Source organism: Maylandia zebra, linkage group LG6 (genome assembly GCF_041146795.1).
Source record: "Maylandia zebra isolate NMK-2024a linkage group LG6, Mzebra_GT3a, whole genome shotgun sequence".
Classification (NCBI taxonomy): Eukaryota; Metazoa; Chordata; class Actinopteri; order Cichliformes; family Cichlidae; genus Maylandia; species Maylandia zebra.
Genome location: NC_135172.1, coordinates 26,930,960 through 26,954,198, shown reverse-complemented (window position 1 = coordinate 26,954,198; position 23,239 = coordinate 26,930,960). Strand labels below are relative to the sequence as shown.

The 23,239-nt window shown below is 40.4% G+C and overlaps 1 protein-coding gene across 2 annotated transcripts in view; it reads right to left on the bottom strand.

Moving 5' to 3' along the window:
• Nucleotides 1–22,943, bottom strand: part of si:dkey-92j12.5 (multiple PDZ domain protein) — a 46,697-nt gene extending 23,754 nt beyond the window's left edge. The window contains exons 1-20 of one of the 2 annotated variants that reach the window (XM_004564225.3): nucleotides 22,682–22,943; nucleotides 21,850–21,943; nucleotides 20,980–21,146; nucleotides 19,517–19,732; nucleotides 19,144–19,212; nucleotides 18,853–18,975; nucleotides 18,359–18,442; nucleotides 18,102–18,209; nucleotides 17,267–17,369; nucleotides 17,065–17,156; nucleotides 16,747–16,960; nucleotides 16,356–16,430; nucleotides 15,696–15,775; nucleotides 15,318–15,464; nucleotides 12,368–12,553; nucleotides 12,031–12,192; nucleotides 11,365–11,574; nucleotides 9,386–9,556; nucleotides 6,616–6,730; nucleotides 4,421–4,619 (exon numbers count right to left, since the gene is read on the bottom strand). In XM_004564225.3, coding sequence (XP_004564282.2) covers nucleotides 4,421–4,619; nucleotides 6,616–6,730; nucleotides 9,386–9,556; nucleotides 11,365–11,574; nucleotides 12,031–12,192; nucleotides 12,368–12,553; nucleotides 15,318–15,464; nucleotides 15,696–15,775; nucleotides 16,356–16,430; nucleotides 16,747–16,960; nucleotides 17,065–17,156; nucleotides 17,267–17,369; nucleotides 18,102–18,209; nucleotides 18,359–18,442; nucleotides 18,853–18,975; nucleotides 19,144–19,212; nucleotides 19,517–19,732; nucleotides 20,980–21,146; nucleotides 21,850–21,862 — 2,534 coding nt within the window. In that variant the 5' untranslated portion in view covers nucleotides 21,863–21,943; nucleotides 22,682–22,943. The remainder of the gene's footprint in view (nucleotides 1–4,420; nucleotides 4,620–6,615; nucleotides 6,731–9,385; nucleotides 9,557–11,364; nucleotides 11,575–12,030; nucleotides 12,193–12,367; nucleotides 12,554–15,317; nucleotides 15,465–15,695; nucleotides 15,776–16,355; nucleotides 16,431–16,746; nucleotides 16,961–17,064; nucleotides 17,157–17,266; nucleotides 17,370–18,101; nucleotides 18,210–18,358; nucleotides 18,443–18,852; nucleotides 18,976–19,143; nucleotides 19,213–19,516; nucleotides 19,733–20,979; nucleotides 21,147–21,849; nucleotides 21,944–22,681) is intronic. The other variant, XM_004564226.3, reaches the window with a different exon arrangement.
• Nucleotides 22,944–23,239: the final 296 nt, after the last annotated feature.

Genomic DNA, 23,239 nt, shown 5'->3' with positions numbered 1-23,239 from the left:
AGGAGGCAGTTTGATGGTGACAAGCCCTCACCCGTCTATGTGTCTTATTCTGAGGCTGCCAAAGCAACTCATCTGCCTCCACTCGCTCTTAGTTTATCTGAAGTGCTGTTTAGGAGTAGGCAGTGTGAGCACACGGTATGTGTATACCGATGAGTGTTTTTGTGTGTATATGATAGAGAAAGCCAAAACGCGTGTGGGTATTCGTCCGCGTGTGTATTGTGTGCGCATCTATGAGAGGCTCTTTAAAACGTTCTTTTATTCAGAAGCACACTGTTCAAGGTGAGATGAGTGATGAATTATTCAGAGATATTTCCCATAGCAGGAAAAGGTGTTTTTGGAGGTTAGACCATTGAAAGGCTGGTATGTGTGTTAATGTTTGTATGTGTGTGCCCATAAATGCAACACAGAGCGGAAGAGAGAGAGGGAGGGAGAGAGAGAAAGAGAGACTGGGAGAAAGTGAGTGGGTGTTCTGCAGGGCAGTGGGGTGGTGGGGGTGGAGCACATCTCCAATCAGCCAAACAAGCATTGCCAATGTGGAGCCATAACTGCTGATGTTAGAACAAGTAATAATTTATCCAATTTCCCCTTAGGCAATCTTTAAAATTTCATCACCTAATCTAATCTAACATGACTGCACTGCCTCAGTCAGCTATGACTGCAGTGTCAAAAAAAAACAAGGTGGTAATGGAGATCCAAAGTGAGACGAGATCATTTATAGGTGATGATGCGGTCAAAGTCATGTGACTGCAGAGATGATGATATTGATGACATGCTTGTACACATTGCAGATGCAGGCTGTTACATTTTGCATGGGTAGATCTAACATATATGCATGGTAGTCAATTACTTTTTCAGCAGTTGTTCTCAACATTCCCAAAAGACCGTTCCACATTCTCTCCAAACTAATACCTTTGGTTTTCTTGTTTCTCAAAGAAAACTGTCTTTAAACTATGACAGCACGGAAAGTGCACATAAATGCAACGCAAATAATTGCATTAAGTAACTACTGTAACCCACTGGGGTCTCTTCAGTTGGGAAAAACACTCACTTTATAGTTTTGGTAATTGCCTGAGGCCTTGAACCACAAGTTTTAAGTAAACAAACAGTTTTCTTTTTTTAGTGGTGCCTGAAAAACTTTTGAAAATCCGAAAACCTAAATTGTGCATCTGCCTTGTTTAACGAATGTATTAAACCACCTATCACAAAACAAGAAAACACAAATAATTCAGAAAGTGCTTAAAACTAATAATTATATTGTTAGTTATTTGGCAAATAACCAGCTGAACGCACATTTTTATACCGAAATCTGAGAACACTGGACTTCAGTCAGAAACGTATCAATTCAAGCGTCACATGTTTTCTCTTTAGAAATGCAAGTAAATAAATGTAATGTGGCATCTTAATCAAAAATAATATTGAATGGTGGATTAAGCTTTACAGAAACATTATGGTAATTAAAAATACTGTTAATTACGGGCAGCTATGACATAAAACTTATATTGGATGGAGCATTGTTTATATCATTAATATACTCATGGGCATTAATAGGTGTTTGTTGATCAATGGTCATGACAATTTGCATATTAATGATCAAGGAACTGACCTCACAGCCCATTGTTCAGTCAGTAGGCTGGTTTCAGTTATTGTGCAAATGTACTGTTTATAAGGTTGGGGAAACCTGCAGTCAGTCACGAGTAACAAAACGTTTCTCCCATTGAAAACGTGAAAACACTACGTCCAGATGAACAGAATGGGATTTACTTACCTGGATGATTGAGCATGTATCAAGATATATTTTAGACATTTTTGCAAACTGAAAATCAAAAAGTGAAAAATATTAAAGCATTCTGATCTTTAATTTAGAACTATGAATATTCCCTTTGGCAGCAACTATAGCCTCAAGTGTTTTTGGGTAAGTCTTTAGTCAGCTAGTTTGCTACACAGCTTGATCTGGGCAGTTATCCCAATCTTCCTGACAGGGTTCTCAAGCTCTTTCAGTCATCTTCAATTTTCTACACAAATGCATATGTGGGCTGAGCCAGAACTTTGGTTTGATGATTCCACGACTGCCCTGTACTTGACCTGAAGCCATGCTAATGCTGCCTCGGCTGTATGCCTCCGTTCATTGTTGTGCAGAAAGGTAAGTCGTTGCACCAAACTAAGATCACTTACACTTGGAACCTCTCTGTTGTGTATGCATACACTACATACTCAATAACTGAGAATGATAAAACCATAAAACATATTTTAGACATTTTTGCAAATGGAAGATCAACAACTAAAATCTCGCACAAACATTTTCTGATCTTTAATTTAGAAATATGAAGGAATCCCTCTGGCAGCAGTTTATAGCCTCAAGTATTTCAGATTTTAGGGTAAGTCTAAGTTGTACGCTGGATTGCTACACAGCTGGGTCTGGGCAGTTATCCCATTTTTTCTGGCAGATTTCTCAAGCAACTTCAGTCGTCTTGAACTTTCTCCACAGATATTGAAGTGGTTTTAGGCTAAACTTAAAGACTGTCCTTGACCTGACCTGAAACCACACTAGTGCTATCATGGCTGTCTGTTTCAGATCATTGTTGAGCAGAAAGATGAATCACTGCCCTAAACTCAAGTCACTTACATTTGGAACATCTCTGTATTTAGCTGAGAAGCACACACAGCGTGTTGCCTTGTCACTGGTTTTAGACAGTTGATAAGTAATAAGCAGTGCTCAACAGAGATGGTGCTTAGAAATGTGCAGGAGAATCATCCCAGACAATCTTGTTCCTTTAGTCCTCTAAATACCCCTTGTGGGAGGTTGTATGCGTTTTAATCAAGAGTGCCTTCAATCTTGCTGCTGTATCATAAAAGCCTGTTCTCCACAAAGGACTTCTGAAGCTTTGTTTGAGTGACTTTGGGATTCCTTTTATCTGTATGACACTGACCCAACTTTGGATGAAGCAAAAATAATCTGCTGTACCTGACCACAATTTGGATGTGATAGTAAAGATTTTGTAAATGCAGAAAAATTCTAATGTAATTTAAAAAATGTACAGTTCTAAAAAAAATCCCTGTACATCCCAGAAAGATGATTCTGTTCATCTGGACGTATCAACTTTTTGATATTTCTTTACCTGGATGATTGAGCAAGCATCAAGACTTTTTTGTGCCTTTTACACTGTGCAAAAATATTAAAACATCAAAATAAGCAATTCAAAAAATACAGTTATTGTAATTTGGAGTAAAATGAAATAAAAAGTAATCTCAAAAAGCTGTACTGAATGTAATGTAAAAAAAAAAAAAGACAGCTAAATCAAGTGAAGCTAGCTGCCATGGGTAGCTTTAGGCTTTAAAATAAAGTGTAAAAAAGTGTGAAAAACTAAACATGTAGTTATTGATTTTTTTCCCCGTTTTTTTTATTATTTATAGACGTTATAAAACAACGATGTAGCTTCCAAACCTGACAAATGAAGCCTGTGTGAAAGTGTGTTAAACCTGCTACCTGAAGTCTACAAGATGACATCAGCTGTAGTTGCAATACACTTTCAGTCTTATTAAAGTCTGCAGAAAAAGTGTAGAAGCTTATTTCTGTTAGTGAAAGAAATAAGCAGAACAGCAATGTCTGTATTTCTTAGGTTTTGTGTATACTTTAGGTGAGTCGTTTTTAGGGGTAAAAAAAAAAAGAGTAGCACTGTCCACTCAGGTGTTTTTACTTCTCATGGATGACCTGCACTGGGGACTGTGTGGGCATGTGTACTAGAGCATGTGCTTGACTATCGTAATGATCTGACAGTTTTGCTACATTAAGGTTGAGAAGCTACATCTTCCTCAATTCCAGAGGTTCTTTTGCGGTGACTTAGCCCAGTTTTAACTTGAATAGAGGTCTAATTAGCCATATTGAATATATTTTTGTGAGTGCTCTTTAAAACGAGATAATTTGGCATTTCACAAGAACAATGGCTCTTTGTTTTTATGAAAATGTCCCAGTAGGTCACTGTACCACAAAATACCTAACACCCCACCTGGAGCAAGAAACTGAGACAGCTTGATACAAGTAGTTCATTTTTTCATTTGCACCTGGGATATTTCTGCTGTAAGATCAAGTCTTCTCTTTTTTTTGTCAAGAGACCTTCAGAAATGTAATTAGTTTCTTAATATACTTACTCTACTCGAGCCACAATCGTCAAAATAATTTTGCAAGCACAATTACTAAGTATAAGAAATCCAAAGGTTCAAGCAGCACTTGAAACACTGTAAAGGATGTAAACAATACTGCACAGCCAGTCAAACAGTGTGTTTGTTTAGGGATTAAGGATTCTTGAGAAAAAAGGGGTTCTGTTATGTACAGTAAAAAAAAAAAGCCCTAGAGTGCTTTAGCACTTTTGTTGAGCTTGACCATGTTTTCTGGTGGGCTGCGGGGATGTGACTGTCTCCTTACCTCATTTCTGGACCTATGACGGAGTGCCTGCGGAGCATGGCCCTGGCCTTGGCGCTGGTCAGGTTGGAGGTAGATTCTCCATTGATGGCCAAGATGGCGTCCCCCACCCCGAGCCTGCCATCCTGGCTAACAGCCCCCCCCTGGACCACACTGCGCACCAGCATGCCTGAACCGTCCTTGATAGCACTCACTGTCATCCCTGCCAACACGCACATTAACACACACACACACACAAGCACACAAAAGCACAGGTGAACGGAGGGCTGGCTAAGGCTGCTTTGAATGCATGCCAAACAGAGAGACAGTCGCCCAAACAAACACCTGACAGTGGTATAATCAGCATAATCAAGACAGACACTAGGCAGATTAGCACACAAACATGGCTACAAATGCTTGACATTTACACAGCATCATCCCTCACAGTCACACCCACAAAAGGTGCACAAAGACCGTCATGCGCACTCACATCCACAGAGGGCAGAGGGCACAGGTGACTGACGAGTAACACATGCCTGTCACATAAACACCCGACTTTGGCATTATCAGTTTGGACACTAGGAGGATTACACAAACACTTCATTAATGCAAACAGACAGAAGCAGGTAAATCAGGCGTCCACACACACGCACGCCCATGCACACACATACACAAACCACAGAAAGGGAAGCCAGCCAGCCTGCAACGAATTAGGCAGTCTGGTCTATAGCTGCTGGCGTACTACGTTGCTATCTAACTACAATCCACAACACTATGGTCGTACATAATTTGAAATTCGTCAAAGAAATGACTTTGTGTTTATTTTTCATCATATAAATAGTTTATTGTCTTTTTCTTATTACATTCAAATTACAATACAATCATAGTGCATGGAATACAGTCAACAGAAGACATAGCTACCGATTTTGACAGGACAAACAGAAGACACATGTTTTAAAGACATTCAAAGAAATTATGGTGAATGTTTTAAACGTGCTCAATACTATGACACTCTAACCAGACAGATTTAAACATTACAAACTCTGCCAAAACAATGCTTAAAATACGTTACGGTAAAATCCAAATGAAATATTCTACATGGAAATCTAAACCTCATCAAAAAGTAAGTCAAACAAATTCACACCAACTGGTTCACGCCAGGAATAAGCAACCACTAAATTGGCTGTTTATCGTCATGTTTTAGATGAGCAAGGCAAGAAAAAAACCCTTTTCACACCATCAAACCTTTTTCTTTGACAACCTGCTCTAAAGAATATCCAAACTCTAGCCCGAAGCAGCCATATACGGTATGTGCATGTCTCACTTGGGTAAAAAGTCATAGTCATGGATCGCATTGCACATGGCACCTATTGGAAAAGTTGGTAAAGTAGCACAAAAAATGTTGCACTACATTACCATTGCTCATAAAAATAAGTCCATATTCAAGCCTTATGGATAAACACTGTAACCCTGTCTATGCTGAGGCTTTTGCCTCAGATCAAACATATGTAAATTCACAAAACCAGAAACAAACTAAATATGCAAACCCTCCATACTTGGATATCCAGAAGACAGAACTTCAATAAATATCTCAGTAAGAGGATCTACAATATTTTTAAACAGGTAAAAACCAAAGAATACAGTGGTGCAACACACAGACACAGACTGTAGGTTATGACCTTGATATTCTCTACCTGTGAACATTTGCATAATTTCAAACTTTCACACACATACACACACACACATACTCACACACATAGTGTGGTGCCTTATTAGCACGTTTGGAGAATACAAATGACTTTGTTTCCTTATACTTTGCATAGAGCAGAACTGCTTTGCACTCTTTGTTCGCCTCCTGTGTTTGAAGAGCCAAACATCAGACTTTCTCTTGGAGCAGTTAAGACAATGCAGTCTCAAAACTGGAGTATAAAAAATATAATCATATATTAGGATCAACATTCAAATTAATATGTCATTTATTAAATCAATGTTACGTTTTCATTCTCTTTTACGCCACTTCATTGCTTCGTACCTCAAACACACACACACACATGCGGTACACACACGGATCATATTTTTCTCAGGAATGAGGAACACATTGCTTCATCATTCCTCTTCAGGGCAGTCGTCATCACCGCCTCCTATTAGTGTCATTATCGCCATGCCTGCGATGTACACACACCAAGACAGCACCACCATGAGAAAGACGGAGAACATACCAAGGCTACGATTGCCCCGCACAACAGTGATTGTCCTCTCAAAGCTGGTGCGGGGGGGCAGAGGTGGCGGCTGCTGCATGTCGTCATCGTCCATGTTGGTGAAGCGATGATGCAGCTGGTGTTCCAGAGAGAGAGAGAGAGAGAGAGAGAGAGAGAGAGAGAGAGAGAGAGAGAGAGAGAGAGAGTGACAAGGGGGCATGGGTGAGTGAGAGCATAAAAGTGTGTTTTCATGCTAGTGAACAATAATGCAGCACAGCTCCACGCTAACAACGACAGTGTTAACAGATTTATATTCATAAACTTTTCAGTGTTCAAGTTTGGCACACTAGCAGTCTAACATCTTTTAAAACAACTAAACACAAAGTGAAGTGGAGGCTGATCGAAAGGTCAATAATTTTGCAGGCGTTTGGTGAATGTTTTGTCCTAGACACCAAATTGTTTGGGTGATTCATCCAGTAAATGGGTGAAAAATGACCTGCTGGTGGTGTTAATGACATAGTCACACAATCATCAAATCATCTGAATCTGTCATGATTGTTGGTGTCAGACAGGTATTTAGGAAACTGCTACTACTGGGGTTTTCCCACATAGCATCTCTGGGGTTTATAGATAATGGTCAGACAATGAGAAAATATACATATATACATATACATACATATATATATATATATATATATATATTAGAATATAAGGAGATATAGGAGGAGTGGCAGTTCTCTGTGTGAAAATACCTTTTCAAACCAGAGGTCATAGGAGAATGGCCAAGCTCATAGGAAGGCCACAGCAACTCAAATAACCACCCATTACAACCAAAGTATGCAAAAGACAAGAATGGAGAACATTTTAAACCTTGGAGAAGATGGCCTTCTGCAGCAGAAGGCCACACTGGGTACCCCTCCTGTCAGCCAAGAACAGGAAACTGAGACTGCAGTTCACATAGGTTCACCAACAGAAGACTGGAAACATGTTTCCTGGTTTAAGGAGTCTCGATTTTTGCTTTGACATTCAGATGGCAGGGTCAGAATTTGGTGTAAACGTCACGAAAGGTCCACCCTGCCTTGATTAATTGAGATCTAACTGTATGGGGTATTTTTTAGTACCAATTAAGCATCATTTAAAACTCACATCCTTCCTTGAGTATTATCACTAATCATGTCCATCCCTTGATGATCACAGGGTAACTACCAATCCAACCTGGTGCTGGAAAGGTTTACCTAATCTAGTGTCCGTGAGTATATGCAGCATCTTTAATGGGACTCAGTTCAGTAAAGACACTTAATATCACTAAGAACCGATGTCAACCTGACAGTGGTGTCTGAGAAGAAATGAAATGGACCCTTCACAGCCAACACCATCAAGACTTCAACAAGGAATTGTGTTGTAAAGATAACCTGGCACTGAAATGTGAAATTATCATTACCACTACCAGCATTCTTGTATGACACAGTAATTATTTCAAAGAGCTATTACTGTAACTCTCTGTGGTTGAGGCCTTTGGAGTTACTCTTAAATGTAAAACACGCAGAAAGTTCGAGTTTTAATGTCCCCTTGGGCACTTCACAAAGAAAAACGGCAACAAAGACATCTTCTTTGAATCTTTACATAAAGTAAAAGCAGCACTGAAGTTCTGAGGCTACCTTTTGCAACAAGCCCATCTTTGATGAAAACACTGACACTTGCTCCAAGTCTCTTGTGTGTATGCGTGAGCCTGAGACAAAACTCTATGTCCTTGTGTTCGACCATGTGCCAAAGCTGTGCAAGCAGTAAGCACTTTTCATTGAGAGGCAATTGTTGGTAATTAAGCAAAGTAGAGTACAAAAGGCCAGCTCAATAGGACTGAGCTGCGGCCACAATGCAGGAACAACTCTGTGACACCGAGTACTTTTCTCTATCCCCAACCCAGTAATACTGATACAGCCAGGTCTAATGGTAAAATGGCCTGCATTTATATAGCGCCTTACTAGTCCCTAAGGACCCCAAAGCGCTTTACATATCCAGTCATCCACCCATTCACGCACACATTCACACACTGGTGATGGCAAGCTACATTGTAGCCACAGCCACCCTGGGGCGCACTGACAGAGGCGAGGCTGCCGGACACTGGTGCCACCGGGCCCTCTGACCACCACCAGTAGGCAACGGGTGAAGTGTCTTGCCCAAGGACACAACGACCGAGACTGTCCAAGCCGGGGCTCGAACCGGCAACCTTCCGATTACAAGGCGACCTCCCAACTCTTGAGCCACGACTCTTGACCCCACTATAGAATGTGAATGAAGCGAACACACACTGACATGGTAATCTCCTTCAGAGCAACTAAAATGGCTACCCACAGAATCTCAGGTTTGCATGGTAATGAGCAATGTTTCCTCTGTGACAGATTACAGATCCAGACCACCGCAGTTTCACTGTATGTGTCACTGCAAATATGCAAATACTATGCAAATACTGCAAGTATGCAAATACTTATTGACAAGCATCCTGAAAGGATTTTGCTTATGATTATACAAAATATTATTAAGATCAAGGACCAAATAACACATTTTAAACTTTATTTAAAATTGTATTTAATCCAGACACATAATAACCAGACAACCTCTTCTGCTTTCTGCTGACAAATAAATAAATGTGCAAATACCCCAAACATAGACAAACTCTACCTCTCTATTATTTTTCTACCCCATAAAGTGTGCAAAAAGCATTTATCAAGTACTGTCCAATGGCAGAAATATCATTTTATGACTGGTGCTAATTTTGTTTAGCTGAACATACCGTGTAACACAGCTGACTGGTGCTGTTGTCCTCTGAGTTTGAAGCAGTGGCGTTGACGTTAGCCTCGGCTGCTTCAGCTACCAGGCTGACCTGAGTGTTGCTGTCATTGTCGTCGCAGGAAGCCCGTGTGCTCCTCTCTGAGATGGGAGTTAAGCCACCGCACAGTTCCAGCTGAGAATACAATATTCAAAAGTTGAAATTTAGGACTTTGAAAAAATAAAGGCCAAAGTAGCTGTGTTGCTTTAAAAGTAAATTTGCATCGAAGCAAACAGGCTAAAAGGGGTGACTATAAATTAGACACCCTGTACTCCTCTCCCCTTCTGTCCATCTGTAGAGTGGTCGAGCATTGTGTTTATCTCTCAGCAGCATTAAAAATTCAGAAGGCCTGTAACTAGATTCTCTCTTCCTTGTTACTAAGCCACAGTCCACAACAAAAAGGAGAAGACATAAAGTGCTTATTAAGAGAAAACACACATGCAAGTAATGATCTTGCATATCTCTGTAAATTATAATACATTTTATTATACATTGCCAAACTGATAAAGATTTAATGAAGTCATAACAGTAAAATAAAATATCTTTTGAACTGAAAGTATGTTTTGAATGTGCAATGTGTGATAATGAATACGACTCAGAATACAAGCACCGAACCATGCAGCAGCCTTGCAAACATTTGAGAACGTAAAGAGCTCAATGAATTTGAGCGTGGAACTTTAATGAGATGCCACCATTGCAACAAGTCAGTTTGTGAATTTTGTGCTATCCTAGCTATTCCACAATCAACTGGAAGTGGTATTACTGCAAAGTGGAACACTGTATACAGTTACAGAGTTGCTTTGCCAGGTACTGAGACTCATATTGTGTAAAAGTCACCAAGGTTCAGCTGATTTAGAAATGTCAGACTTCCAAACCACCTTGTTCATTAACATCAGCACAAAAACTACGTGCTGGAAGCTTCATGGCATGGGTTTCCATGGTCAAGTGGCTCCTGTAGGTGTGATGCTTCTGTGTTTAATCTATGTAAGTACATCACAACCACAAACCTCCTAAAATCCTCTCTAAAAATGTAAATACACCATGCGTGGATGCAGCATGCAACGATTATGATTGGTACCTTCACTTAACGTATAATGGAAAATCATACACAAACATACAGCCACCTGTGTAGGCTACACTAAAGACTCTGAATATAAATTAGCCATAATGTGTAGATGGCCCAATACTTTTGTGTATATGCCATGTAAGATGTACCATACCATTTATTATGGAAGGCAACATCTTACATGGCACACTGTCTGGTAAACTTCCATATACTTGGACCATTATGATAAATAATGTATAATAAAGTATTTGCAGGATTAGCTGTAGGTGACGATCTAATAAGCCGTTTATTCATACACAGTTTGCTTTTGACTTTATCACAGCATACAAGTTAGCTCCAATGCAATATTACTAAACATTTTTAGCAATCAAAATTTTAAAATCTTCCAATATTGCTTCCAATATTACTACTTTGAGAGGCCCAACAGTAAAACATTAGTTAGGCGTTTTACTTATTTTGCATATTTTTATTTTTATTATGTTTGGTATATCGTCCTGGGCACAAACAACGCAAATATGTGGCAATCCTGAGAACAGACTATTTCTTTCCATGCAGTGTCATGTTGAACTGGACATTATAACCCAGGATTAAACTCAAAAAGCTTTAGTTTTGGCAGGTAGTATTTAACCTTGCTCCTGCTTTTAGCTTTATGTTTAAATCATATATATCAGCTTGCTCAAAATGATCACACTTTTCTTTCACTAAGTTTGCAGTTTGTAGTCTTTTCAGTTGGTTTGCTTTTAAATATACTTAAGATTAAAAAGCCTATATTTCATTAATCATTTACTGTTTTATAGGGCAAAGGGGTGTACTTGAATTTTTATGTATACTGTACAGTAATAAAAATCATAAATCCTCATGATTTATCTGCACATACCGGCAGAGGTTTGGCAACACCAATGTGGACAGGGCCATAGCCTGTGGACTTTAGGACATGCACAGCATAATCCAGGCTGGAGCCTTCTAGGTCAGTTTCATTGACAAACATGAGCCGGTCCCCAGGAAGGAGGCGACCGTCCCGATCGGCTACACCTTCAGGCACCAAAGACCGGATTACCAGAACTGTTTTAGAAGCATCTTCTGGATCCTAGATTTAAACCGAAAGAAGAAAGATTTGCTCAAATATGCATAGAAAATTAAAGTTAAACTAGAAAAATGAGAAGATGAGGCGTAAATGCAGGTAAACAAAGTGACGAGGGCTTAATTAACACATGAAAAGCAAAAGCATTGGTTAGCTTCACAGAAGGGAAACCAGCTACAGTTGCTTTTTCTTTATAGCTTGAAAGCTTTTGAAAGGATTGATTTTTTGTTGTGTAAAAAGGTTTCATTATCTAACATTTAAATAGAAACCGTCAGGGCACTTCAACGTGTTGGTGATTTAGAGCACAAAAACACAAAATACAAAAATCTTCCCTACAGAATACAGAAGTCAACTCCTCCATTTTCTTAGTATTCACTGAGAAACTCGAACACTGATATTCTTAGACTGCAGCCTATTACAGCCAGTTCTATTTGTAGAAAGGCTCAGAGGCATGTCTCTGACCTGATAGTCCAGGATACTGAAGCCCAGGCCCGACTCTCCTTTCTCCAGCTCGACCACCTGAGCCTCTCTCTCCCACATGGCCAAAGGAGGTGACATGGGGGGCACGCCACGCTTGGTGATGTCCTCAGCTGTAGGACAGGGAATGACACAACCCTGGTCCAACTGGAACAAACGGAAAGAAGAGAGACAGCAGAAAATGTAGAATGATTTACAGCTGTAGAGCACATCAGTTTCTTTTTCCATGCTGATCTACTGTTATTCATGCTGTTTTCAAGTTAAAGGATTTCAATATTAAATCTACTCCTCTCAGTTTACCGCCTCTTCAGGCTGTCCCTACCTTATCATTGAACCCAGCCAGCAGCTCTTTCAGGCTGAGACAGACATCATCATCGTCTTCCTCATCACTGTTGGGAACTGAAGGGGGTATAATGCGAGCGCACACAAGGTATACGTGCACTGGCAGCTCCTTCAAAATACTGACCACCTCCTTGTGCGTCTCTCCGATGAGAGGAATTCCATTCACCTGCCAGCAAGATACATAAAAATTACAAATTATTTCAAAAATACATGTTCTCGAAGTCAGGGATTGGTTGAGTCGTGTTTGTAGCTTTTAAAAAAATGTGCTCTTTACTGTGCTGTGTACCCAAGGTTAAAGATGCTGTGTGTGAAAATGTTTTCCCATAAAGTGCTGGCTGCAAATCATCTGACGTTTGTGTATATCCCTATCTGCGTTTCTCTGTGCATGTGTGTGAGCATACTTGGCTGAAATTTCTGTTTTGTGAATCAAGGAGAAATTGCTGGCTGCAGTACATCGAGTCACAGCAGAAACAATTAAAGCTGGAAGCAATAACCCAACCGGGTGAAGCTCATTTAAAAACAGAGATGAACAATGGCTTTGGCATCACTTAAGCCATGGGAAGGAGATCAAAGGGTCGAGCTGCGTCACAGATGTCGGTTTGTCCCCACAAACATATGAAAGACAATCTGGAGTGTGTCTATAAAGCAGCGTAAAGCAGCTATAATTCATCCAAGAGTTCATCCGACTCCTCATCATAATGAGTGATACATGTGAGGGGACCTGTCCCCTGAGAAGTGGATATGCCGTGTTTGGGTTTACATTTTCGTTTTAATTCCTAGATTCATTCCTTTTTTCTTTTTTTTAACGCGTTTGCCTTTCCCCCCAATTTGTTCCAGATTGCAGGTTTCCCCAAGTCGAAGTCTGAGTTAATTAACCCTGAGATGGGAAACGCAAAAGTTTCAGGCAGCTGATCAATCAACTCTGACTATGTTGATCCAGATTTATGTGGGTGTGTGAGTAATGAAAGACAAAAACAAAAAACCCTCATCAGTGAAGGTCTTATGGCATGTTTTACCATGGCAACATGTAGTAAATTTAGACTGTGAAATTTATCTTAAAGAGAAAGGAGTTAATAAGTTATATTTATTAGATTCTAGCCAGTGTAGGCCCGTCGTTTAAACATTTCTTCACTTTTCTTAACGGATGGCATTGCTGAAATCCTTCTTGACTACTGTAGCTTACATTTAATACATGCTTTTTTTAATTGATGTATTTTGCAATAACCTGATGAGGATAAAATGCAAGTGGCAGCAGCTGACAGTGAAAAACACTGTGGCACTGATACTAGTGTTGGTCTAGTGCCGGGCTGCACACGCTGCTGATTGGACAGGAGCCTGCCAGTCCAACCCAGCAATAAGGGGATTTACGTGGTTGCTGAAGTATTTGTTTTAGATTTGAAAAGCAGTATAATGTGAGCAGGTGGCCTTCAATGCCTTTTGATTTGGTTTATGTATGCTACAAGCAGAAACTCGAATGATACAGTTTAAGGTTGGATGTAGATACTAGTTACAGTTAATGTTCAAGGTGCTTGTTACTGCCTGAGGCTGAGACATGTTTCTCACACACACATACATACACACACGCACACACACACCTACACACACACTTTAGTTGTCCTTTTGTTTAGAGACATTAGCGAAAAAGATGTGGTTTTGGGCAGAGAGTTGATTGTGTTTACTTTCTATTTTCTTTTGCTGATCTGGAAACACCTACAGGCCATGTTGTCCCTGTAGTTTGTTTCCAAGTCATTTTTTGATTCTTATATCTTGTGGTTGAGCAATAAATATCCTTAGTGAAACTGACAACATCTGGTTCTGTGTCGCTTCTCTCCAATCTAGCTGAGCCATAGCGACCATATAAGAAGGTGGTGGTATTCCTAATTCAGAAAACACTTTTAAAAGTAATGCAATTCACTACACCCGTACTACACACCGTGACCTTATAAAACAGCTGGTGAGTGTATGTTATCGTTACCACTTTATTAATCTTTAAAAGGGAAGTCAAACTCTAAAGATTAAGAATTTCTTTTGTTAGTGCTTGGGCCCAAACGAGCAACACTAACCTAGCATGTGTTTGCATGGCAGGAGAAAATCTGTGCAAACAAGTGGAAAACATTCAAACTCCACAGAAAATGACATATACCTCTCACTCCAGGTATAAAGTCCAATAGTGCATGTGCACAACTAAAGCTAAAAACACTACGTTTACTGTCCTCTCTGTTCTGACTGGTGATTGGCTGGTCAGCCTCATGTATGTTTAATCACAAGCCCATCCATTTTATGTGCACTATGTCAACAGTAGCACATGTAAATGAGCGTGCACACTCACAGATGCACTCCAACATGTCATTAATGTAGCAGCTCTTCACAAAACAATTTGCCAACTTTGTGTCTTTGCAAAGTGGCAAACGAACTAATCAGACACTTGAATCACCTTCACCCAGCCGAACGTGGACATTTTAAAGAAATAACTGGCTAAAGCTATGCAGAGCTTAGAGACAATCACAAGCCAGAAGAACAGCCAGAAAAAACATGGACGTAGCTTACAGGTTTGAAAAATTAAACCATTGGAGAAGAGCCTAAAGCCTGCATTCTATATGAGGGTCACTAAGTGGTGATAGATGTGGTTTCAAAATACTTCCTGACCAACAGAAGTCAGTGGGAAAATGGTTGTCAAGATCAATCATTTGGTCATACTATATTTAAAAATGGAAGATTATCTGTGGTATGAAACCATATGATATGAAAACATATCAATGATGGAACCTTATATAATAAGTAATCCAGAAATAACTCACAGTCGTGACAAATCAATCAGTTCCACACAGATCGTACTATAACCTGGTTTGCATAATCTCATATTGTTATCAAATGAGAAAATGATGAGTTCCACATACGGAGGCTGAAAGGGCCTGAAGTATCAGAGTTACCTCTAATATCTGGTCTCCTATGAAGATCTTGCCACTTTGGCCGACGGGCCCCTCGGGTAAGATGGAACACAGATAGTGATGCCCTGCCCGAGCCTCCAGACTGATGCCCAGACCGCTTGTCTCACTGAATCGCTCCAGCTGGCAAACCTGGTGGAGATTGTGGAAAATAAATGGCAAGTAAACAAAAAACAAAGAAAGCTACGTTTAAAGCTAAGTCTGACGGAGAAGACGTTTGAGCATTGTTACGTCAAAAAACTGTGATTTTTCAATGGTTGTTTTTCTGTGTACTGATACACAAATATTCACAAATGTAAAAACACATGTTTATATATTAAATTTAGTCAGGTGACAGTTAGTCAGCATTACAGTGACACTTACAACCACTTCATATCGCGGTCCCACTGCTTGCTGCCACCTCTTTCTCAGGTTTTCCTCCTCAGCTGGAGTCAGTTTCACATCTGTAAAATGTGCACATACAGAAAATCTGCCTCACCCCACATATGTAGAGATATATGAACCCAGGCACATACACACCAATTCAAATCACCTCAAGCCCCCAGATGACCCAATCAATAAATAATGGGATCCTATATGAAAGAATCCACTTGGCTGTATTATAGAGAGATGACAGCATCCTTCTACTTGTGGCAAGGCAGGATGTCAACATACACCCACAGCTCAGGCACATAGGATGTGCATATTCACATCCACCATCTTGTGATTTCTTGGCAAACCAATGTTTTCTCATTCATCTAATAAAGCCTCACAGCAATCAGGGCTTATTTAACTGTGCTCTCTAATCAAGCCCAAAAATTCTTGTCTAAATAAAGCCATATATGCAGGCGGGGTGAGAGACAAATCATCTGGAATTAGCTGAATGAGTTGGATAAACACATGATTGCACAATACTATAAATAGACTCCCATCAAAGAGCACGCTTCACTGGCACATTGCTGTTCCCTGAGTCCAATCAGCATATCACACCAAGTCCCATGATCTAGTTCCAGACTGCAGTGCAGTATGGGAAGCGGAGCTTACCGTTTTTGGAATCGTGTCTGGGTCGTCTGCTGGCGTATGCTGCTCTCCTGGAGATTTCACGCAGAGAGCAAATGCCTGGGAGACGTTTGAGCACACGTGCAGGGATCCAAACAGACATAACACACAAACACACAAAAGAAAAGGTCGGTTTTTCCCCAGCAATCAAGCAAGCAAGCTCAACATCAGTACAGATATTCAATATCATACTCCGATCCAATATTACAAAGTTAATTAGGACACAGTTTAACTCAACTATGAAGGTAGCACCAGTGAATCAATGATCCTTTGAATTATAGATTAATAATCAACACGTTCTTGAGTTTCTCGGGTACAACAAAAATGACTTCACCGTGACACCGCTGAACCAATGTGTTTCCCCTTCACAAATCACCTGTCTCTTGAATCTTGTTGAGGCCCCATTTGTAGGGATTCCCTTCATGGAAGCTGTGGGAGTGTCGGAGGCGCTGCAGAGGAGGAACTGGAGGCAGGATGTTACTAAGACGGACGGCTTTTCTCAGCAACCTAAGTCTGACCAATGGACCTGTCCTCCTCAGCACTTCCATGGCACGCTGTTCACTGCAGCCCTGCAGGCTCACCCCATCGACCTGAGTCAGGTGACAAAAGATGTGGATGGAGTAGTATAGATGTACACAACTACAAGTAGATTTAATGGCAGTGTAGGTTAAAAGAGAGAGAAAGAGAAACTCACAGACAAGATGATGTCTCCAATGTGTATGCGTCCATCTTGATCAGCAGTGCTGCCTTTTACTATGCTCTTCACCATCACGCCAGCACTGTATACTGAGGAAAGAACAATATATGAAATATATCAAATCTGAAATGAAACTGAGAACTGATTGCATAAATGTGGCACTGTATTTTATTTTTTATTGGATAAAGATGAAACTTACCTGAGTTTAGGTCACCTACATAGCTAGAGATGCTGAATCCCAGGCCCCGATTATTCTTAGTGAACTGCACACTGAACTCATAGTCATCATTCAAGTCACTGACCTGGAAAGAAGTCCAGAAGAAAAAAAAACATAATTACCACCTTGCAGTTGTATGCCTTCACCAACCAGTCAAGATGACATTTGCAGCCACGTCTGTCCAGACTTATACAGCCTAATATATAGCGTGATATTTAAAGGAGTTTAATAGGTGGGCACCAAAGATTAGTGTCACGATACGGTCACAACCTCATCTTCTGTTCCTAAGTTACAGCACAGCAGAAAGGAAAAGTGTTTTCAAAGAACATTTTTATATCAAAGTGACATTCACTTGTGGTCCTTTGGTAATAAATTCTAATCTCATCATCATTTTACCCCATTGCACATGTGAGTGATATTTTGTCATAATTAGCATATGAATTTTTGAGCTATACCTATTTTAAATCGGTTCATAATTGAATAATAAAAATTTGTGCATGACGTAAGGAAATTACAGATTTTACGAACACATTACAATCATCAATTTGGGATGGACATGAGAAGACACGGAGAAACTGCCCTTTGACCATTGCATCTAATATATACCTATTCAGGTCTTCCTTGTACTAAAGGAAGATGGGACAGAATATCCAAAAAACACCAGCTTCGCTGGCACAGATGCATAAAGATATTTGACTCCCCATTTAAATCACTGAGTAATCAATTAGATTTGAATTACACTGTAATATTTTTTGATACCCCTCCCCTCCCACCCCTTCTCTTCCACAGGCACACATACACACACATATACACCCACCACGCCATCCAGGTTTTGCTGGTTGAAGACAGGGGAGGAACAGTGGTTGTCCTTAGGACCATCCCGGGCAATGAGCAATTTCACCCTGGTACCAGCATTTCGCAGCACCTATCCAGGCGAGCATAAATGAATAAGATGAACAGTTAAAAGCCACCTATTCTCAAACAGGGAAAACAGTGAAACCGCAAAAACAGATTAAGCAATGATTTAATCACCAATTTCACAAAGCGTTATTATAATTTGAAATCACGCCTCACCTGCGCCACCTGCTCGCTGTTCATGCCCGCCAAATCCGTATCGCCAATGCGCAGGATCTGATCTCCGCTGTGCAGGCGCTTATCCTGATGAGCAAAAGAAACTTGTTTTGATAACAATGCTTGGCTAAAAAACATCATTCCAACACTGCGCTGATTGAACCATTTTATTTGTGTACAAATTAGATAAACGAGAGGACTAATAATTCATTAATTGATCATAAGAGGATTCATTGTATTATCGAACAAGCTAGCATTCCCCTCTGCTTCTCGTCTTTCTAATCTTTTTATATTATATTTATGGTTCTTTCTGTGCTTCTTTCCAGTTCAGTGACTTGAATTATGAGTAGGCTAACCAAAGCTTGACTCTCCATTTGATTAGTCTTTTCATCTAAGTAATGGTGAAAATAAAAACAAGACAGGAAAGAAAAAGGATTTTTTGTGTGTAAACGGATATGTAAACTTTAGCTATGTGATTCAGTCGCAGGCACACTTACCCTTCCAGCAGCTCCTCCAGGGAGAATGGTCTTGACCATGACCCCTGTGCTCCGTCCTCCTATGATGCCAAAACCAAGTCCTTTCCCATCATTGGTCAGCTCTATCATCTCCACATGACGCCTCTAACAGGGCAAAGGTTACAATAAGTGGGAGGGAGACAGAAAAGGGGGAGTGAATAAATAATTTGTCATTAAATGCTTGAAAAAGGAGAAGAGTATTAGGTGTTATTTTTTAGTTATTTTTTACATACATAAGAGATACATAAATATTATATACAAGGCTTTCTGTACCTCGTGTGCAAAAGCAGAAAGGTTTCTCCCCATGGACATGGTACGGGAGATCCGAGGTGGAGTGCAGTACTAAAAGAAATGCCGTGTGTTAAATAAAAGCAAACTGGAATTATATTAAGTGAACTGATAAGTCTTCTTATGATCAGATAAGACTCTCATTTGATGATAGCCAACTGGGCCTGACTTACAAAATGCAAAGAGATATTCTGTAATGTGAAATGTGACATTTCAAATAGTAATGTGCTCCTTTTTACAACCGAATAAAAGAAATCATTTGATTGATTCGTAGTCTGTGCATGTTGAAAATAAAAGACTCCCTAATACTAAACTACTCCTGAATGACCTCTCTTTTATCGTGGCTATTTTTATATACCTGAGATTCAGTTGGAACATAGTTATCTGGGTAGATGTCTGAGAAGGACAGCTCCTGTGAGCCATGAGAGGAGATGCTGCCGTCCCTGGCAGAGCTGGACCTTCTGTTCTCCACGGCCCATGTGTACGAGTCGCTGTGGCTCAGCGTCTTTGTGCCCAGTGCTTCACCCTGGCATGGGCCACAGTTCATGGACACGGACTTGGAAATGCCCTTCCCCTGTTTAGATTTACACAACAGGAAGGAAGAGTTTAAATTGAATGCATGAAGCAACAGAAGAGATGGATTGGGTGGAGTGCATGGAGAGAGGATATATAAGAGAAGGATACAAGGGAAAGAAGGAAAAAAAGATGGGTGACAGGAAGATGGGTGACGGGGTTGACACAAATTGAAGAATGGAGACGTGCAGTCAGAGAGGAACAGGATGATGGTAAGAGAGCGATGGAGGCAAATCAAAAAGCATAGAGCAATTGAGAAAGGAGGCCAATGTGAGACAATGGAGAAAGATGTGAGAAGGAGAAGAGGGGAGAGAGAAGAATGGGTTGGGTGGGGGTGGGGTTAATGTGTGTTAACTGAAAGGGAAAAAATACAGAAAGATGTAAAATGGAGCAGAGAGGGAAAAGATTGCAGAGTGGAAACTTAAGGATCTGAGATAAAGGCTTCTTTTCAATACCACATAACCACAAAAGTGTTCTCTTTTGTCTGCAACGTTTTCTGTTTCAGAGTTTAAAAGCAAGTTTCAGTGGGTGCCTATTTGTGATTTGTATTCTATCCTAACAATTTTGACACCTGTTGAAATGGCAGAAAGAGCGTTAAAGAGAGAACGCTATAAAAAAACCATACCAACAGGAAACTTTACCCTCACATTCCAAATGCTATGCATAAAAAAAGAAATGTGCAAAGAATCTCAACTAATAAAAACCATGTCAGCGTCTGTCCTGTTAAAAATATCTAGAGATCTTTGACACACTCCAGTGCCGCGCTTCCCAGAATGCAAAGATGCCAGAACGCTACAAGCCCAAACCACATGGTAATCTAATATTCCCTGTGTGTTTAAACTTTGCCTATTAGAGGATGTCACAACTGGTAGACACCAAATGAGTACGCAGATACATGCGCCGTGGAAGTGCAGGATTGTACGCATAAAAACTCTTGGATGAGTGGCATCCAGAGCTGTATACCTCACAACTCAAACACACACACACACAAACAGACAGACACACACATCAGCTCAAAACTTATGACAATGTTACAGACGACTTCTGTAAACTCTTCAACCTGATATATCCACTTCTTCCCTCCTCCTCCCCTCTCTCCCTCTTTCTCAGGGCTTTAGTGGTAAGCTTAGGTAAGCTGATTACTCATCCAGTCTGGTTCCTGCATTCAGTATTTTGGGAATGATTCCGGGCTCCTTCCTCACCATTCAAATGTACCAAACGCCCACACATTCTGGCTTTTCGCTATACCTTCGCCGCAGGCTTCTGTTGAGCTTGCTGTAAGCTCAGTATATGAAGGAACAGTGGGCTCTGCAGGACAGTCTTCAGCAGGGATAGCTTCTCCTGAGTGGGGGCCTCTCCTCTTTCCTTCAATTTGGCTTGCAGTCTCTCCACCGCCGCCAAGGCACACTGGGTATCTGCGAAGAAATTGTAGATTATTTGTGTCATTCAGAAACAGGATTTATCCCATTTGGCTTTGTATTAGTTTTCGCATGCTGTGGCAGCTGCTGAGACCGTGACACAAAGCCAGGTATTTGATATTAAGCTATTAAATGTCAACACTTACTAGTACCGGTGGGAAAGCAAAAGAGTAAACAATAAAAACAACTGTGCTTTCGAGGTTCGAGTGCTTGTCTGAAAAGAAAAATCTATGAACCAAGGCTGCCTGTGTGAGTTATTTTGATTTAAAATCTGTGGCTTGATATGGAGGCAGAAACTGAATTAAAGTGGTTACACACGCACACACAAACAACAAAAACCTATACTTCATCATACTAAAGGAGGCGTTCGACTTCACCGCAGAGCGAACGATGAAGCGTTTCATCAGGTCATACTGCCCTTGTTTATTTAGCTGAGTAGCAGCTGATGACCACAAGCCACAACTGCAGTAATTGTACTTGGCAGAAGGTTAAAACCCCGTAACTCTTCACCGCAAAGTTTTGACTACTGACCAGATTGTGAGTTCTTTCGCCACCTGCACGTGTAACTGTTCCCTTACTGTCTGGCTGAGGCAGACATGCCTGACACCTTAATTGTAAGAGCTTAATGACGGCAGTGGTGTGCAGTCTGACAGCGGTAACTGAGAGTGCTCTACATTTTCAGCTGTTTGAATTCACTTACCTATGATTTCCATCGTTGCCTCACAGATCGGTATGAGTGAAGATTTCCTCCTGCTTCTTCCCTCAGTTAAATGTCATACTTGTCTGTTTGACAACTGCAAGATGAATAAAAACAAAGGTGATTGTGCAGATTTTTTTAATGTGTTCCTTTTCACATTTTTAATGAAACTGAAAGGGATGAAAACATAAGATGATTTCAATAAAGTTTAGAGAATTATGAATCCTGTAACAATGTAATATTACTTCATTGTGTCTTTTTACACCTGTTTAGCAGCATGTATCGTTTTTACCCTACGTCTTGTAGGCCCGTGCCATGCTTGCTTGCAAGCGCCTTGCTTGTCACCTAATGCTCTTTAGCGGGATTTAAATCTTTTCCAAAAGGCTTTATCAACCAATGATGCTAATTAACAGCGACACATAGCCTCCATCATTCTGACTTGAGGAGGGGAGGAGGGGGGCAGTCTGTATGGCTTCGAAGCATGATGCCAGTGGCATGATTTGATTTGCAAAACGATCGACTAGAAATGACAACGACTCATCTTAAATCTAATTAGAAGCCATTGATAGGCAAGAGAGGTATGCGCAGTAATACATACCCTTCACGGCAGGGTAATTAAATCTTTAGCTTGTCCCTGCTGATATTAAAGCAATGCTGACAGCTTCCAAATATTACTAAAATATATTAGAGATTAATGGTTTACAGTAGAATTACACGTCCCCATTAGCAGTTCACCTGATGTTTAATCGAGCACACTGGTAATTTCTATTTATTTATTTTTTTAAATTTCTTATCCATAGCACTGAAACGCCATGTGCAGAAAGGTTCATCTCACCTCCATTGCAGCGCCTGTGGACGATCAACAGGTCCCCACTGAGCTCCAAGCACAGCACACACACCACTTTCGAGAGTACACGGGACAGATTTGCCTTTGTCGAGTAGAAAAAAATTAGTCTGTCCTAATGGAATAAGTCATAACAGCTTATTGAGAGACGGGGAAATGTCAAGAAGCGAGCTCTGGGCTTTATTTTCCTGCATTGTGTCCGCAGCTTGTGAGCGCTCCGTGCAGTGCGCATGTCACACCCTCTGATCTTCAGGCGCAGAGGGCTCATCCCTACTGATAAAGAGCTAGCCATCAGTAATCCCGTAGCCACAGGTGGGAAATAATTAAGTTAGCCACTCAGTATAAATGTGAGTATTTATGGTTTCTGCTACTTTCTACGCTATTAGCTTTATTAGACTTTCTTTGACAGATTTAGCCTATAGTTACCTCTAAGATGAAGATTTTACACAAGCTAACACGTTTTAATTTTTTGTTTAATTATAAAGTCATGATTGACATTATATGACATAACAGGATTTTTAAATACAACACTGTGGTTTCCAACTTTTT